Consider the following 19,036-nt stretch of genomic DNA (forward strand, 5'->3'; position numbering starts at 1 on the left):
ATCAGGTTTAAACCTTTGCTTAGTAGTCAACAATGGTGCACCCCAGACTCCAAGGTCAAAGAGTAAGTGGGCAGTCCTCAATGTCTCCAACTTTCCTGAAATAAGACTTAACCAACACCTGATTTCCCTACCCAAATCCAATATTCTTCATCAATAGCAAGTCTGTCTTTTCCATTACTAAAAAGCCAAAAGTTTTGACTGTTCACTCATGTCCCATAGATAGGCAGACAATCCTGACAGCTCTTCTGAGACATCCAGATCTAGCCACTTTAGAGTGCTCAGGCTCAAGTCACAGTCTCCCAACTAGTCTGTGCTTCTGTTCTGCTCTGCTCATGCTTGTGCTAACACACTGACCACATTTAAACTCAGATCATCTCATCCTCTATTCATAAACTTTCTAATCTTCCTATCTGACCCAGAAAAACAATATGCCTTTCAAATATCTAAGTTCTACACAATCTACACTCTCACGTGGTAATCCTGCTTTCTACCCCAACTCCAAGTAAATTAGCCTAGTAGAACTGGCAATGAAAGAGGAACAGAAGAACCACAGAAAGATCTCCCTGAGACAGTCAGTAACATACTCCCTTACTTGCTGAATTGTTCTCTTTTAACTCTCCTCTGCCAATGGAGGCTCCTGAGTTCCCAGGAGGAACTTCATCAAAAAGTACTCCACATTCAACTTGCCCTGGTTTTATATTATTTTTTTTTCATTTCTGTATTTTCCTTATCACTTGCTGATTATCTGAATCTTCCCAACATGAATGTAGGAAGCTCAGTGAACAGTGGGACCATTTTGCTCACTGATAAATTCCTAGTATCTAGAAGGATGCTAAATGTATAGAAGAGTTCATTTGTACAAAACAAAACAAAAAACCTGAGCATCTTCCTACAAGTCATACTTCTAGGAAAGCAAAAATCCTAGGTTAATAGTGAGATCTTATTCTGTTTGAATAGTTAATAAGTAAAACATAAAAATATACATAGAATATTTTTACATTCACACATAGAGTTGTACACATAGAAATTATTACACAATTCTTCAAGGTCATAAACAACTCAACTTTAAACTCACTAAGGCACATGGTTTCAGGTTTAGTTATGCAACAGTTTAGTAATGATCCTTTAGCACAAATGCCCTAAGCATCAATCAGGTTTATGCAACAAAGGCCAATGGGTTAGTTACAGAACCTGGATTTATTCCTAATGGGATCAACAGTGATAAATAAACAAATGAATACTATATAAAATAAAGCAGAACTGTTCTCACTTCATCACCTTGTAGAACCTGCAAAAATCATCTCCTTTCAATACAACTGATGAAACACAGCTTCATCAATGCATTAAGGATGCCAAGGTATAAAGATAATTATTAATTTCTGAATACATTTGACAACTCTCATAAATACTAAGTATACAATACTACACTCCAAGATCCCCTGATTCCTTCTTTCATACCCTGGTTTTTTACAATGTTTATTACTTCTCCTATTAGAATATGATCTCCATTAGAAGAAATGTTAGCTCATTACATTCACTTGTTTTATCCCTGAACATCTACCACATGCCTGGAATATAGGAAGGAACTCAATTCATATTTAAATCACTAATCAAAAACAATAATAGATCTAAATTTTAAAGAAGACAAAATTTAGGCCACATTACACCATTATTAGCCTAAAGACCATCTTTTCCTTCTAAAAATCACTTTTGAAAAGTATTAAATAACAAGTTTTTAGTTTTAAAAACACATTTTGACCTTAGTTTTAGAAAAGAGAAACATTTATCAGAGTTCACATTCTATATTTTTCTGTGTCCTATTGTTTTTATTTCTTTTGACTGCACTGACAATATTTCAGTTAGTGTTCTAACACTAAATCAAATTTCTGATTGATATTCACACTTACACAACCTTTCTATCAATGTCATCAGCCTTCTATAACTCCAGAAGTATTCTATATAATCACTCACTCCATCCTTCATCCCTACTCAGACACACACATGGACACAAGTTGTAGTGCTATTTCATTTGTATTTTAATCAATAAAGCTTGCCTGAACATCAGAGTAAAACAGCCCCACTGGTCGGCTTTACAGACCAGGCAGTGTAACACACACCTTTAATCCCAGGAGCCACACTAGTTTGCCATAGAAACCAGGCAGTAGTGGTGCAGGCCTCTAATCCCAGCCCTAGAGAAGACTATGAAACAGGAGGAGCCAGCTCTCAGACACAGTATCATCCTGAGATTCCAGGAGGCAGAAATGTCATTTCAGACTGAGGTAGAGGTAAGAGCCAGTGGCTGGCTATTTTGCTTTTCTGACCTTCAGGTTGAACCCCAATATTTGTCTCTAGGTTTTTAAAAACCATGCTACAGCAAGTGATCTAAAAGCATATCCTTAGAGACAGAGAAACAATATACCTATTAAAGAGACAGATACATACAAAGATGTACACCACACATTGGGGCACTCACATAGAGACTTAGAAATATTTAGATACAAGCACCCACATCCCACATGTACATACTCTCACAGAGTCATACATGCATGCCTACAACTAATAGCACAATGACAGTATGACCTTCACAGAGATAACTACACAGAGCTCACTTGCAAAAGTAGTTCACACAGATCTGAAGGTGAATATTCCCAAGAGGGGTACGTCCACTCAAAGACAGACAAAGCACAAGCACTCCTCCAAAACACAGGCAGTCCTTCAAAGGCATCAATTTCCACAAACATATACATATTCACAAACAACAGCTTCTTTTATAAAAGTAATAATAAAATTAAAAATTAAACTGGGGTACTTGCAGTGGAGTCTCCAAGAACTAGACAAGGAGATAAACAGTAAGAAAGATAAAGGTATGGATCCCCACATAATATTTTTTAACAATGTGGTGACCAGAGACAAGTATTTTACTATTTTAACTAAACACGCCTTGTTTGTTTCACATATGAAATGAGAACTATACTACCAAGCTATGGATTGTTATACACAATAAATATTAGCTTCCTTAGCAAATCAACATATTCATGGGCTAGAAGAAACAATACTGTTAAAATTTTACTAATGAAAGCCATCTACAGAATCGATGTAATTCCCTCAAAATTCCAGTATCACTTTTCACAGCTGTGGTGTTGTAATGAGAACAGCCCCCACAGGTTCATAAACGCGAATACTGATCACCAGTGAGCAGCACTACTTGAAAGCATTAGTAGGTGGTGGGCCTTGTTGGAGAAAGTATGTCACTGCTTTAAGGTTTCAAAAAGCTCACTCCAAGTCCAAGGTCCCTCTCTTCATGATGCCTGTGTACCTGGATATAGACTCGTGGCTACTGCTCTAGCACCATGTCTGCCTGCAACCAGCCCCAACTAAATGCTTTCCTTTTTAAGAGTTGTCTCTTAAAAACCACTGATGGCTCAGTGGTTAAGAGCACTGCCTGCTTTTCTAAAGGTCCCGAGTTCAATTCCCAGCAACCACATGGTGGCTCCCAACCATCTGCAATGAGGTCTGGTGCCCTCTTCTGGCCTGCAGGCATACACACAGAGAGAATATTGTATACATAATAAATAAATAAATATTAAAAAAGAGTTGTCATGGTGTGTGTTCACAGCAATAGAACACAGATGAAGATAACAGCTAAAGAAAAAATAATCCTAAAGGTCATGTGGAATTACAGAAGAATTCAAACTGTCAAGGACACAGCACAAAAACAATGCTACCAATAGCTCACATATTCAATGTTTAACTATATACAAAGTGATTACCACTAGAACAGCACAAAACTGGCATAACAGAGACACCTAGAACAGTAACAGAACACAACTGTCTACTAATTAACCCAAGAACCTTTTCAACAAAAGCAACAAAAACATAAAATGGAAAACAAATCTCTTTAATAAATGGTGCTGACAACTATAAATCCACATACAGAACCTCCTCTCAAAACCACATACACAAAAATCAACCAAAAATGGTCTGAAGACTTTAAAACCCCAAATCATAAAACTACTAGGAAAATATAATAACAATAACAGAGTAATAACTACATACCACCCTGGTCCAGGTACTGATATTTAAACTTGACCCCAAAAAACACAGGTAAAAAAGACCAACTGTATTATGTCAAAATAAAAGTATATGCATAATAAAGGGAATAATTAACAGAAGGTACAAACTAATCATTGGGAGCAAATATTTTCAAACCATATTAACTTATAAAGAAGTCCTCTGATAAAAACTGTACGCAAAATATATAAGGAACTTAAAGTACTCTACAGGAAGAAAACAACTGGTTAAAAAACAAACAAGAGACATAATGAATGTGAACAGACAAGCAGTTAGCACCACCAATCACATGAGGTGGCGGCACATACTTAAGGACCCAGCTACTAGAAAAGCAGGAGCATGCGCATCTCTTGTATCCATGAGGTCAAGACCAAACTGGGTGACACAGCACATATTAGTAAAGAGAAGCTGAAGAATGTGGATGTCTTACAAACATTAGAGTGATGCGGGCCATTTTATTCAGAATATGGTTAGGTCCACATATTCAACAAATACTAGAAACATGGCTAGAGCATACTGAGAACATGACTGGATAATACAGCAAAATGTATGATTAATTTAAGCAACAGATAAAATAAGAGCTTTGTAAATGCCAAGTTATTAAAAATTATCTACTATGTAAAATATTTAATACATATAAAGGAAAATTCTGATTATATGATTAAATACCTTTGAAGCATATAAAAAAGAGAATTTACCGCCGGGCGTTGGTGGTGCACGCCTTTAATCCCAGCACTCGGGAGGCAGAGGCAGGCGGATCTCTGAGTTCGAGGCCAGCCTGGTCTACAAGAGCTAGTTCCAGGACAGGCTCTAAAGCCACAGAGAAACACTGTCTCGAAAAACCAAAAGAAAAAAAAGAAAAAAAAAGAGAGAGAGAATTTACCATGTTGTTTCTGCTTTGGGTTATACATTTTCCACCACCGAAAAATGATAAATCCATCTTGAATCCTGAGGGAAGGCAGATTATACCAGATTACAAAAGCAAGAAAACAATTTACTGAGCTCATTTTTTTAAACCCAGGCTGATCTCAAAATTGCTGTGAAGCCAAAAATGACCTTGAACAACTTCCAGGCCATTCTGTCTCCGCCGTCCCCACCACACCCAGCATTCCTTAGCTCATCCTCGTTTCATCATCTTTCAGAAGAAAATAAAGAACTGCCTAACTCCAAATTAAGAAGGAATGTTCATTTAATTGATAAAAACTGTACAGATTTATCATGTATAACACACAAAAAATACTGGGCTCTTCTAACTATGTAAAACATAATGCTAGGATATATTTACAGGAAAATAAAGTGCAGGAAAAAATATATTTTAAATAACATTTTAAAGCATAAAACATATTTAAAAAGTCAAATCTTAAAGAGGCTGTTAATAAACTCGGGGAAAAAATTTCTAAAATACTCCTTCCTATCTATCAATGACCTATGATTTCATACCTTAAAAAGATCCTCTCTGAGCTTCTACTTTGATTTAAAAATATTATAGGCTACCACAAAAGTTGCTTACCAGTTTTAAATGACACATAAGCAATGCCAATCATAGTATCTCTCAATCTAAACTTTTTTCTAAGTCACAAATTTTGAAAAAACACAAAAATAGAGTAAGCTTTTCTTCAAAGCTTATAGAAAACACTTTAATCGTGTTATTATTTCCTATTATACTAGATTAGTTTTATATTCTCACATCAAAATATTACAGTTGCTAATGTGTACTCAATACTTGCATGCTGACCTTGAGAAAACTGATGAGTCATACCAACAGCCCACATAACAACGACTGAAATAGTCAGCTAACACAATGGTTCACTTTTCCAGCTACAAATCAAATGAAAATATTCGTTTCTATGAACTGCTAGGTAGGAAATATTTTGCTGGTCTAAATAATTTTAAACATTGTTGAATAAACAACTTTTGATTTATGGTTTATCTGAATAAACAAATCATATTAAATAAAACCATATTAAGAACATTTTTATAATAGTTCACATTTGTTTGGATCTCTTTTCATTTCTTGTTACCTAATAGACATATCTTCTGTAATGTAATATATTTCACGAACCATGACTTTGCCAGAAAGAACAGAGAAAGAGAAGGAACCTGTTACAGAGAAAAAAACAGTGGTAACTACAGTAGTTCTTTTAATGCCTAGTAGAGCATTTAGAGCTTAGACTGATCCTAAGCCTTTAAATTAATAAATAACTCATCTTATTCCATTCCCTTCTCCATATACTCACAAGTCTCATAAATCTCTCATTTTTCTCTCCCCAATGAAACAAAAAGGGCTAAAATTATCAGTAGGGGCTGAACTACTAAATAAACATTTTTATTACTGTTCCATATAGGTAGATCCTTTAATTAAAAACAGCCACTACACACACACAAACAATACCTAACTCATCATTTTTCTCCATTAATCTGTCTACATCAGTCATTTTTCCTAATTAACAGAAGACAATTTATGCTTCAGAGAAGATTTACTTGTGCTCATTAAGAAGTTTTTAATATGAGGAATGCCTGTGTGGCTCTATCCAGCCACCTCTTGTTCCATTCCACCCAACTAACCACTGGGCTTCTCCCCAAGGAACATGCTTTCCTAACCAAATGCCCATCCTCATGCAAAATTTCTTCTGACAACAAGAAGTCGACTAAAAGTAGCCACAAATGAAATACACAAAATTATCTCAACTTATAAATTTTTAAAATAGCAACTTTATTAAAAGGGGAAATCTATATTAATAATCAAATTCAAGACCAACTTTAAGGAAATTCAATTTAAATATTTTGTTTTTCAAATATTTTTATAAGCATATTTTTTAAGAAAAAAAAAAGCCAAAAAGTTACACTATAGAAACACTTTAAGCAATGACAATATGGTAAGTAAAAGTAACCAAATGGCAGTTCATTACTATCTAAGGAATGTTACCGGAAAGGCCAAACAGATGGATTACTTCAAACTAATGAACCAAATGATGTTCTAAAGCTACTATTTGTTTACAAAATATAAATTTATAATATATTATCTCATTATAATGTAAAAGAAAAAATATAGTGTTAAACACACTTACCAATATGGATATAGCCATGTTTATACAATCTATTAAGGACCAGTGTTAAAATAAGACCAACATTCCGAGAATTATAGTAGGTGAGATAAATAATCCATCCACAAGACAAAATGGTAGCTGTTCAGAGGAAAAAAACAAATCAGCAAAGATTTACTTTCATATAGTAATCTGTATTTTAACAATTTAATACTTGGAATTTTAAAATTATGGGTTCTTTCTTATATAACTTCCTTTTTCTTCAGTTATTTGCCTAAATAAACAAATATTTTAAATGTAGATTCTAATCAGATTAAAGTGCAATACTTCAAGAACTTGAAAGGTATTTTGGCTAAGAAAACTAAATTAGCAATTATTCTAAGTTTTTTGCCTTTACATGTAAACTGGTGCCTCTTACAGCCGTCAACATTCTTCTTTGTTGTGTACATGCTCTGTTCCCTCTTCTCTGCCCATGATTCCCAAATGTGTCCTTTCAATTGTATTCCATAAATCCTGTATGTTGTTTTTTCTCTCTTACTATTTCACCTTGATTATCCTCTGAATATTCCAACTTGTCTATCATGTCTTCAAGACCTGGAATTCAATTTCCACTTGATCTTTTTTATTAGTGAGGTTTTCCCTAAGTTTTTTTTTATTTTGACCTATTGACATTTTCAGTTTCAAAATTTCAAACTGATTCATTTTCAGCACTCCTATGTCTTCTCTACTGAATTCCTCTATCTTACCTCTCTGCATTGCCTTCCTTATTTCATTCAATTGTTTGTGCTCTTTGCATTCATTCAGTTTACTCATGTCTTCTTTGCTGTCAGTGGACATCATCATCATCATCATCATCATTACTTTCGAGACAGGGGAGTTTCTCTGTGTAGCTTTGGGCCTGTCCTGGCACTCTCTCTGTAAATCAGGCTGGCCTCAAACTCTCAGAGATCCGCCGGCCTCTGCCTCCCAAATGCTGGGATTAAAGGCGTGCGCCACCACTGCCCAGCCCTTATATTATTTTTTGACTTCCATGAGATTTCATCCAATTTGCTCTCACTGAAGTCTATTACTATATAATTAGGAATTTTCAAGCGCATAGTTATAGCCTTGCTTTTTAAAATGTTTTTGTTGTTTTGTTTTGTTTTTGCATTTATGTGTTGGGATTTAAGCATCTGGAATGAGTCACTGGCTGGAATATTTTTTTAAGCACCATATTTTCTTCAGTGCAAATATCTGAGTGTTCAAGTGGAACTATGTTATAATATGGTTAAGGCGTCATTTTCCCCCACTGGACTTGACTGACCTCTGAGAGCAAACCACTAATTTCAGGACAAGTCTATTATGAAAACAGAATTATCTTCAATTAAAATAATTGCCCAACCCTAAATTTTGGATGAGTACAAAAGCACAGTATGTAACAAGGTATTAGAGACTAGGAACAGTATGGACAGAAAGTAAAACTAGTCATTAGTATTAGAGCAGCACACAGAAAATAAAAGAAGGAAAAACAAAAGGATGTAACAGTAAAGATAAGGGGAAGAGATAAAACAGCTCCATTGGATAGCAAAATGAAAAGAGAAAAATGTAAAGAAATTTAATCAAAGAACCTAAAACCACCCCAGTACTTGGGAAACTGAAGCAAGAAGACCCAGAAATCCTGGCCAATCTATGTTCTTAAGAAAAGCCAATAAATAAATAAATAAATAAATAAGGGAAAAAGGGAGCAGAGCAGAACAAAACTGGTCCATTCAATTGAATTAGATGATATATAAACAAGAAGGAAAGAGAAATAGATGGGATACAAAGTCTGTACGTGGCTTCCCACATGCCTGGTCTTCCTCCAGGCAGTCACTCATGGTGCCATCTCCCCCTTTTCAAGTCCCAAAGATTTGTTTTCAATTTTCTTTTGTTCCTTCACTATTTAAACTAGTGTTGTTCTTCCACCACTGGCCTGTTAGATAGCTGCATTCCATCGGTACCCAGTTTATTCCCCCACAGATTCTAAGTCTATGCAGCTTCACTCCTCCCAGCTGTGCCTCACCCAGCAGAAGTCTGGTACAATGAGCCAGTTAAGGAATAAATCAGCTCCAGGGACAGGTGAGCAGCTCAAGGGCTGCTGCACCACAACCATACCATTCCTGGTTAGGTCACGGATACCAGAGTTACTACCTTAGCCATGCCTCTTGATTTTTTTTTTTCAACTTAGAGAAAAATCATCAACAATCTCCACTTTTAAAAAATTAACAGGAGCTGGGGAAATGGCTCAGTTGGTACAGTACATGCATAAGGACCTGATTTTGCATCACCAGCACTCACATAAAAATTGAGCTTGGCACATGCAACCTGTAGAAAAGACCTGGGAAGCAGAAGCCAGAGATAGGGCAATCCCCAGAGTTCAATGGCCAGCCAGCCTAGTGAAAGCAATGAGCTCCAAGTTTATTAAAGACTCTGTCTTCACAAATGTATGTACATCACACACACATACACCAAATACACAAATACAAATGTGCATAAACACATACTAAGAAAAAAAACAGAATCCAAGAAATTTTGTCAAAGAAACATTAAATAGGCTACCTGTGGTCATGTGAATGTAACTGGCTCCCCTAAACTCATAGGGAGTGACAGATACTACTAGGAGGTGTAGCCCAGCTGGAGTAGGTGTGGTACTGTTGGAGGAAGTGTGCCTCAGTTAACGTCCTGCTGCCTGCAGATCAAGATGCTGATTTCTCAGCTCCTTCCTCCACACCAGGTCTGCCTAAGTGATGCCATGTTTCCTGCCATTATAGCAGGAAACTGTAAACCAGCCCCAAGTGAATGTTTTCCTTTCTAAGAGCTGCCATGTCTCTTCACAGCAACAGAAATCCTAACTAAGAGGCTACCCTCTCCTAAATATTTGTAGTAACTGTTGTGACAATAACCTACTCTTTAAAAATGTCACTGATCATGGTAGAAATAAATCATAGCCCAAACTTAACTAGTCATGAAAAGTTGTCATCTAAAATTTATATTTTTTAAAATTGTATTTTTTTAAATACCATGTTCATCAATACACAAAAGGAAAAACAGAAAAACCATTGTTTTTATAATGAATTGACCTTTTCTTTTAAATGTGTAATTGCTTTCTAAGTAAGGAAAAAGTAATGTGTAGCAGGTTAAAATGTGACCTACCAACATCACAGTAAGATCTTCACTTTGTTCAAAATAAGGCTACAGTTTTTAAAAACAAAGCAATAGCTTTGTTTCATATTTTTGGATTTTATTAATAATTTACAGTAGTTTTCTTTTGTCAAATAGAAAATATAGAACTCTAAGTCTAAGCTGTAATTCAATCCTACCTACATATTATGAAGCATCATTATTCCTTCAGGATATTCATCACCTCTACCCATATTCCTGCCTTATAGCATATGGCATCAAGTCATATAGACGCAAAATCATGCATTTAGTAAAAATTGCTATGTAATCCACAGCATGTAATCCATGCTATTATTAAAATGAGAAAATTAAAACCTATCTTCATAAAACTGCTTTGAGCACTGAAACAACACATACAAACTTCCTATTGTATTCAATATACCAAATATGTTGAAAAATATCAGTATGTCTCCTTTTCCTTTCTACCCTTCCAAATTTCCCTTCTACATCTGGGGCTTCTACACCAAAATCCAACTCAAACAGCATGAATTCGCGTCAACTTGTACAGCAATAACAGCCTTCAATAATCTCTTTATTCACTAATATTATTTTATGCATCTTCCTTTTCTCCTTCATACTCATTCCTTCATTTCTTCCCTCTCTCTCCCTTCTCTTCCATTTAATTAGCACTGTTTTGAACTATCTGCATATACCGAGAAAACTTCTAGACCATTACACAAAAAAATAATAAACAGCATAAACCACTACCATTTTTCCAGTGGGAAAAAAAAGAAATTAAAATAAAGTATTAAATATATGTTATTTCACTACAAAATATTATTTACAATGAACATTAAGCTTATATTAAAAATGTTTGTGTATGTGTTGGAATAGGGGTGGGGAAATTAAACAGGAAAAATAAGCTCAATATAATCAATGCCTTTTCTCTCCCCCAGCTCTCATAAGTCAGATAACTTAGCAGCCTAAGAAAAACAAAAACAATACAGAGTAGTTTCCAGAGGAAATATTCAAAAAACATATATAAAATCCCCCTTCCTAAAGATAAATGAATGCTACTCTAGCATTTCAGGTTGAGCCACCACTGCCTAAAATCTGACAGTTGTTAATACATGGAAGAAAACACAACAAAATTACTTTTTAAAATATATTCTACTTACCAACAAGAAGCCAAACAACATTGGAATTGTGTTCTGTAAGAAAATCTTCTAATTGAGTGATACTGGGGACAATGCTGTCATTCTTCCTTTGATCCATTACTGATATTTTTCCAGAACATCTAAAGGCCTAAAAGAGATCAACAGTTAAACTTAGAATCAAATATTCATAAAACTCCAACAGAGTGCCGGGCGGTGGTGGTGCACACCTTTAATCCCAGCACTCGGGAGGCAGAGGCAGGTGGATCTCTGTGAGTTCGAGGCCAGCCTGGTCTACAAGAGCTAGTTCCAGGACAGGCTCCAAAGCTACAGGGAAACCCTATCTCAAAAAAAAAAAAAAAAAAAAAAAACCTCCAACAGAAATCATGTAAAACAGTAAAAGGTGAATTAACAAGGTTTTAAAATTACTTTTTATGTCTTTCACTGGGATTGCAAGTAAATAACAAATAAAATGTTTGTACATATTTCTATCTAAATAGAAGATCATGGTTCACATTAGCAATGCATTGATTTTACAATCAAGATAAGCAAATCTCTGTGAGTTTGAGGTCTACTTATGGTCTACATAGCAAGTTCCAAAATGGCCAGGGTTACATAAAGATAATCTCTTTCAAAAACAAAAGAGTAGTACTGAGAGAGGCATGACTGCTATTAAAGATCATAGTAAAAATCTACTTTAATAAGGAATATTAATCATCGATATACTTATTAGTCATCATTAATAATCATTAATTATTATATAAACACATGTTATATAAACAATATAATTCCTAAAAATTATGCTTTAATTAAAATATAATTAATTGTATTAATTAATGCATAGTTAATGGTATGTTATTGTAAATAATATAATAGATAATGAATATATTATTAATATTCATCTAGATTATTCCTCAAAAGTTAGCACTTAATATTATAATTATATATTAAATAAATCTTCAAATTTTCCATCACCTCTGTGTATTCACCAATATTCAACAGGATAATAATCTTCCTAGTCACATGCTTCCTCTGGATAGCATGTGAAAAGTTAAATGATTTCTTACCATCACACGTCTGGGAAAAATTATAATAAATTGTCAAGCTATGAACAGACATGGTCAGTTGTGTAGATAAATATGCATATAGATATGTATTTGTCCTGGTTTGAGTAAGATGAACCCACAAGTGCAGATATTTAAATGGTTAGTCACCAGAGAGTGGAACTCTTTGATAAGATCAGAAAGATTAAAAGGTGTAGCCTTACTGAAGAAATATGTCACTGAGAGTGGACTCTGAGGTGTCAAAAACCCATGCCAAGCTTGGTCTCCCTCCCACCCATCCACCCTCCCTCCATCTCTCTCTCTCTGCGCCTGCTGATCAAGATGTAGTTCTCAACTACTTTTCCAGCACCATGTCTGCCATGCCTACCATCCTGCCACCATGCTCCCCACCATAATAATGAACTAACCCTCTGAAATTGTAAGAAAGTCCCCAATTAAATGCTTTCTTTTATAAGAGCTGTCTTGCTCAGAGTGTCTCTTCACAGCAATAGAACAGTGATTAAGACAGTATGTATATCCACATACATAGACAGGCAAGTAGCATGATTATGATTATTTTATAAAGAATGAATTAAAAAATAAGAAAGTTCTTACATTATAATAAAAAACAAGAGGCATTTTCCTTTTAGTACAATATTAATACATTAACCCAATCCACTAACAACAAACAGTCTCCAATTATAATACAAATAAAAAAAACTCAAAGAAAATGGGGATAAGGAATCATAAGGAAAACTGTATCATTAATATTCCTTTAGACCAAGTAGCACAGGTTAAGTTTGGGGGGAATAAAAATAATAATAGTAAAATTTTCAGGATGTACAAAGAATGTATAAGGACAAGTTTTTCACTAAAATTCAATGAATATGACTTGTCAACTTTCTAAACATATTTTTTGCTTGTCTGTCATGACTCTCACTTTGGAGATCACAATAGATATAATTTTCATATATGTATGTATATAAAAACATACATGCATACATACACACACACACATATATAGCTGAAATCTTAGTAGAGCATAAAGATGAAAACAAAATGTCTCTGAAAAGTAAAAGGGGACACATGCAACAGTAGACAGCGACAATACCATGAAACAGCAAAAAAGCTAGAGAAAAATGGAGAAATGTATCTTTTAAATTTTTCTCCCACTGTTTACAAACTGAGTAAAACAGGTTCTCATATTTTTAAAAGCACTGAAAGACCTGTCAATCACCAGCCTAAATTTTAGAAGGAAGCGATCACTTTATAACCCATGAATTCTCTTTTGTCTTTTGTTCAACACTATTTAAATGGGTGAAACACTTTGAAAGACCCACAGATATAAAAACAAATATGAGAACACACATTTGATACCTAATACTGAAAGAAAAAAAAGGAAAAAAAGAAGGCCAAGAGCATAGCTAGCCAGATCTAGTAACTTCTGTAATTAGTATATTAACATAATTGATAGTAATGTAATTACTCCTATAATCTTAGTTCCTCAGGTGACTAAGCCTAGAGAATCACAAATTTAAATCAAGTAAAATCTATATAAAAAAGCATATTAAATAAATATCCACACATTTTATAAGGAATTACATGTGATAAAATTATATGTACTTATCTTATGCTTATTTTTTTTTATCATTTAGAGATGTCAAATGAGATTTAACTGAAGGAAACAACGTTAGGTGAGGTATATATGTTCTGGCATTTGGGTCTCTACACAAAAATATAATTTGTTTCTAATCAAGTCCATAAAGAGCAACGCATCCAAAAAAAACCTAGAATCCTCAACCAAAATCACCACCATGTACCACTATAACAGCTCATCATTCTCATGAAAGGAATGAAGAAAGAGGATGTTGAGGCTGGAAAGCCATAAGTATCTACCAACATTCTCCTCAGTATAAGATGAATGCAAAACATTTAAGAAAAATCATCAGACAAAAACCCAATGTTAAAAATATATCTCAAGCAAATAAAGAATAAAGAAACTACTTTGTGATGATACTTTGAATAAGAATGACTTCAATAGGCGCCTATGTTTAAATACTTGGTTCCCGGTTGGTGGAATTCTTTCGGAAAGATTAGGAGGTGTGACTTTGTTGAGGAAATATGTTACTGGGGAAAGGCTTTATGGTTTTAAAAAACTTAGCATTGACCAGGCAGTGGTAGCACACTTTAATCCCAGCACTCAGGAGGCAACGGCAGGTGGATCTCTGTGAGTTCAAGGCAAGCCTGGTCTACAAGAGCTAGTTCCAGGACACACTCCGAAGCTACAGAGAAACCCTGTCTTGAAAAAAAGCAAAAAACAAACAGAAAACAAACAAAAAAACAAACAAACAAACAAAACCCTTATCATTGCCAGGACTCCGCTCTCTGCCTCCCACTTGTGAATCCATCCAACCATCTGCTACCATGTCTTTGCTCTGCCATCATAAACAACCATCTGGAACCGTAAGCCAAATAAAACTTTATTTTATAAGTTACCTTGGTCATAGTGTCTTTATCATAGTAATAGAAACTAAGTTGATACTAGGAAGCGGGTTATTGCTGTGACAGTCCTGACCATGCTGTTTTTGTTGTTCTTTGGGGAAAATATGGAAGACTTTGTGACTTTGGACTAGAAAAGCAGTTGAATGCTGTAAACAGATTAATAGGCCATCCTAGTAGGAGCTTGGAAGACAGACTTACCAAGAACAATGTTGACCATGGAGACCTAGCTGAAGAAGTTTCAGATAGGAAGAATATTAATATTAGCAAGTGGACTACAGACCATTTTTGTGATATTTTAGCAAAGAATATAGCTGCCTTCTACCCTTGTCCTAAATCTTTGCCTGAGGCTAAATTGAAAAGTAAAGAACTTATTTCTTTGGAAGTAGAGATCTCAAGACAGCCTAATATTGACTGTTACACAGTTGTTAGTAATCACTGTTATGTACGCACATCTACAAAGAATAAGAGCAAGTAGGGTAAATAGAAATACAAAATGTACAGCTTGAAGAGAAAAAGAACAGCAGGAAATTTAGTGTTGGAAGCAAGGCTTCTACTGAAGGAGGTAAGATCAAGGCTAGGCCTGATCTGCACTGGAATAAAAGGGAGGGGCACACTAAGGGAAAGACCCCAGCCAACTAAGCCTCCAACTTGAAAAGGCCTAAGGAATTTAAAAGCAACAACAAATAAAGCTGCAGTCAATGTGAGGCCAGGCTCCATCCCAAGTGAGCAGCAGAATTGAGCAGGGTTTTTCACACTGTTCTGGCTTTAGAATCATGAAGGATAAAAGACTAAAGAAGGTATGGAAACTCCCTCAGTGCCTAAGGGTAGCAGTGAAAAATGAAGCCTGAGTGAGTTGTGTGGGATACCCCATGTTGTTAAGAGATGTCAGAGCCATAGGATATCTGCAGGGAGAGCTGAGTACGGGGAGTGGAATAAGCCCAAGAGATGTATGTCGCAGGCAGAAAAGCTGCAAGAGAAGTCATCTAAGCCCTTTGACATCAGATATGGAGCTCAGGGGTTTTTCCTGTTGAGTTTCTGTCTTTCTTTTGGGCCAGTATTTCATTACTATGTACCAAATTCTTCCCCTTTAGAATGGTAATCAATATTCTAAACCATTGTATATTTAAAGTATTTAAATCGCTGTTTCATTTTATAAGGGTTTACAATAAAAAGATTGTCATAAGTCTCAGGAGAGCCTTTAAACTTTGGATTTTTCAATAGTGTTGAGACCGAAAAACTATGAAAATTTTTGAAGTTGGACTAAATTTTGAATTATGATATGGCTATGAGTCAAAGGGTGTCCAGGAGTGAAATGCAGTGGTTTGAATAAGAATATGAACTTCATTGGCTACATGTTTAAATATTTATTCCCAGTTGGTAAAACTGTTTGGGAAGGATTCGGAAGTATGGCCTTGGAATAGGTATGTCACTGCTGACAGGCTTTAAGGTTTCAAAGACTAGTGTCATTCTTGGTGCTCTCTGTTACCTGCTTATGATGCCTGTTTTATATCAAGATGTAAGCTCTTAGCTGCTGCTGCTGCTGCAGCCGTCCAACACCATGCCTTTGCTCCACCTCCATAGACTCGAATCCTCTGAATCACAAACCAAATTGAGTTGCCTTGGTCATGGTGTCTTATCAAAGCAATAGAAAAGAAACTAATTCAGCCTTTGAGTAAGAACAATGTGGTATTCTGGCATAAGGATCAAGGCAAAAGGGTATCCATAGGAACTAGGGCTACACAGTGCAGACACATCTCATGGTACAACAACTGCTTAATGAAGAGGAGCTGGAAGCTCCTCTACTATAAGAATCTACTGCATGATCTTCATACAGTAAATGATTGGGGAGAAACAAAAGGGGTTCTTTCCTCTTCTTCTACGATCCTGAACAGTTTAATCTCTTGCTCAAAATTTTTTATATATATCACTAACCCTTAAGCCTAACCCTAACTATATATATAGTACTCTATAAATATCTATTAAATGAATTAAACTGCTTGCAATCATGTTTAACCATGTCTTTTACTACCTCTACAGAACCCAAAATTAAAGGAAAGAAGGAAGGAAGGAAGGAAGAGAAAAAAGAAAAGAAAAGAAAAGACTTTAAGTTAGGTAATATTGCAAGTTGATACCAAGAAGCTGAAGCAGGAAGATCTCTAGTTCCAGACAAGCCTTGACTTTGGAGATATGGGCTCAAAAAACAAACAATGTCAAATAGAGATACATATAAATATTCTTTTTTAAACCTTTTATAAACATGAGCAGCTACTAAAGCAAGCAAAAGACAAGAATACTGGAACTTGGTAATGAAGAAAGGGTTTCTCTGGGCTTACCTCTGCCAACACAAAAGCTAAGCACTTGACTAACTATCAATCATGTATCAACAGTCCAAATATCAGACAGCATGGTTTGGTGGTCACAGATGTACTGAACACAAAAGAAGCATAAATCCAACATCTTTCTATCTGGGCTTTAATAAGAAATTTGATTATTTTTTTAATCTTAGGCAAAAATACTTACACAACATATTTTTTAATCTTCAATGTTGTTTATCTTTCCACTTCTGAAGGCCCTTCTATAGCGTTTCATCTTAAGTCTGAAAAGCACAGCATATTAATCAATTATAAAGGGTAGCCTTTGTTAGCGGGGTGACGCTTTCAAGTTAAATTATTTAAACACGCCAGAAAACTCTTCGATATTTGTCCAATAACTACATTAAGAACTCCTAGACCTCAATTAAAACTGAACTTTTCAAAACCACTCTACATATGAAAAGGGTTTGACCTAGGAGTCACTGAGGTAGGAGTCAGTGCGTCCTTGAAAGAGTTTTTCTATTGACACCTAGTCTTCCCTGGAAAGAAGCGTGACTTAGTTTCCCTTCTATTCTGGACACCGGGCACACTGTTTACCAAATGACAGTTGCCTTGCAAACTCTTAAGACATTTGGGGGATTGGGTTTCATGCTGACTGAGGGGCTATAAAGAAGCGAGAATGCCAGGTTTGAAACAGTTGCACTTCAAGGTTCTCAGCCACAAAGTGTGGGGACGGCACCTAACAGTGCTGGCACTATTTCATGACACCACACCAGTAAGTGCTGATATGTCAGAGAGTCTCACGAATTCACCCATTTTTTTACACTTGTCAGACTACATCTGCTTCATTGTCATGCATGGGATGAAAACAGCACCACGAGACCAGCCGAAACCTACTCTCTCAGTTCCAGAACCTGTGACTTCCTCAGAGGAAATTTACAAGAATTCGTTCCCTTTACCAGACACCCCGCTGTCTACACGGGAACCAATGGGGCGAGGAAGGACGGTAACTAAGACACCCCGGAAGGAAGACAACCGTTCGGGACCTGCTTCTAGCCGGAGAGCTGTCCACTGAGGTGTGTGCCCTAGTGGACGAGCCTTCCTGCATCAGGGTAGCCAGGCCATCCCGGGGGCTCCGGCCCTGCCCTGCTCGCTCCGCCAGCTCCGCTCGCGCCTGGAACCCCGGCGCCGGGCTGTCAGGGCCTGCTAGGCCTCGACCGCAACCTCCGACCTCCGACCCCGCGTCCCCAGCCCCGCGCCACGGCCGCGACCCCGCCAACCTCCCCGGAGGGACTCGCCCGGAAAGGCGCTGCCCACCTCACGACCGCCTGGCCCTCGCCGCACGAGCTCCTCTCACCTGATAGCGCGGCAGGCCCGAGCCGGGACCTCCGTCGATGCCTGCACTCTCAGCCTGCGCAGCTCCAGCTCCGCCGCCGGCAGCCTCGGACGCCCATGGGGCGGAGGAGAAGAGCCGGGGCAGCAGCGGAGGCCAGCGGCACTGCGGCGACGTCAACCGGCGGCGTCTCACGTCAGGGCGTCGGCGCCGCAGGGCACGCCACTCTGGCTCCGCCCAAGAACCGAGTGGGCCCCACCCCTCGCTGACCGGGGGAGGAGCCGAGGAAAACCCGGCCCGGCGGAAGGGCGGGGCCTGGTCAGAGGGGCGGGGCCTGAGCTGCGGGACCTAAGCTTGGACTCCAGGCAAAACCTAGGGGCAAGTCCGGGAGCAAAGGAACCTCGAAGAGGGCTCGAAGAGGGACTAAGCCTGAGCTTTG

The 19,036-nt window shown here is 37.0% G+C and overlaps 1 protein-coding gene across 8 annotated transcripts in view; it reads right to left on the bottom strand.

The window, feature by feature from the left end:
• Kiaa1109 (KIAA1109 ortholog) overlaps positions 1 to 18,772 on the bottom strand; it is a 178,000-nt gene extending 159,228 nt beyond the window's left edge. For all 8 annotated transcript variants that reach the window (XM_038346963.1, XM_038346965.1, XM_038346970.1 and 5 more), the window contains exons 1-6: positions 18,622 to 18,772; positions 17,473 to 17,548; positions 11,432 to 11,558; positions 7,140 to 7,256; positions 6,093 to 6,171; positions 4,955 to 5,019 (exon numbers count right to left, since the gene is read on the bottom strand). In XM_038346963.1, the coding sequence (XP_038202891.1) occupies positions 4,955 to 5,019; positions 6,093 to 6,171; positions 7,140 to 7,256; positions 11,432 to 11,528 (358 nt within the window). In that variant the 5' untranslated portion in view covers positions 11,529 to 11,558; positions 17,473 to 17,548; positions 18,622 to 18,772. The remainder of the gene's footprint in view (positions 1 to 4,954; positions 5,020 to 6,092; positions 6,172 to 7,139; positions 7,257 to 11,431; positions 11,559 to 17,472; positions 17,549 to 18,621) is intronic.
• Between the last annotated feature and the right edge of the window lie 264 nt (positions 18,773 to 19,036).

The sequence above is a fragment of the Arvicola amphibius genome, chromosome 11 (assembly GCF_903992535.2).
Source record: "Arvicola amphibius chromosome 11, mArvAmp1.2, whole genome shotgun sequence".
NCBI classification, from domain to species: Eukaryota; Metazoa; Chordata; class Mammalia; order Rodentia; family Cricetidae; genus Arvicola; species Arvicola amphibius.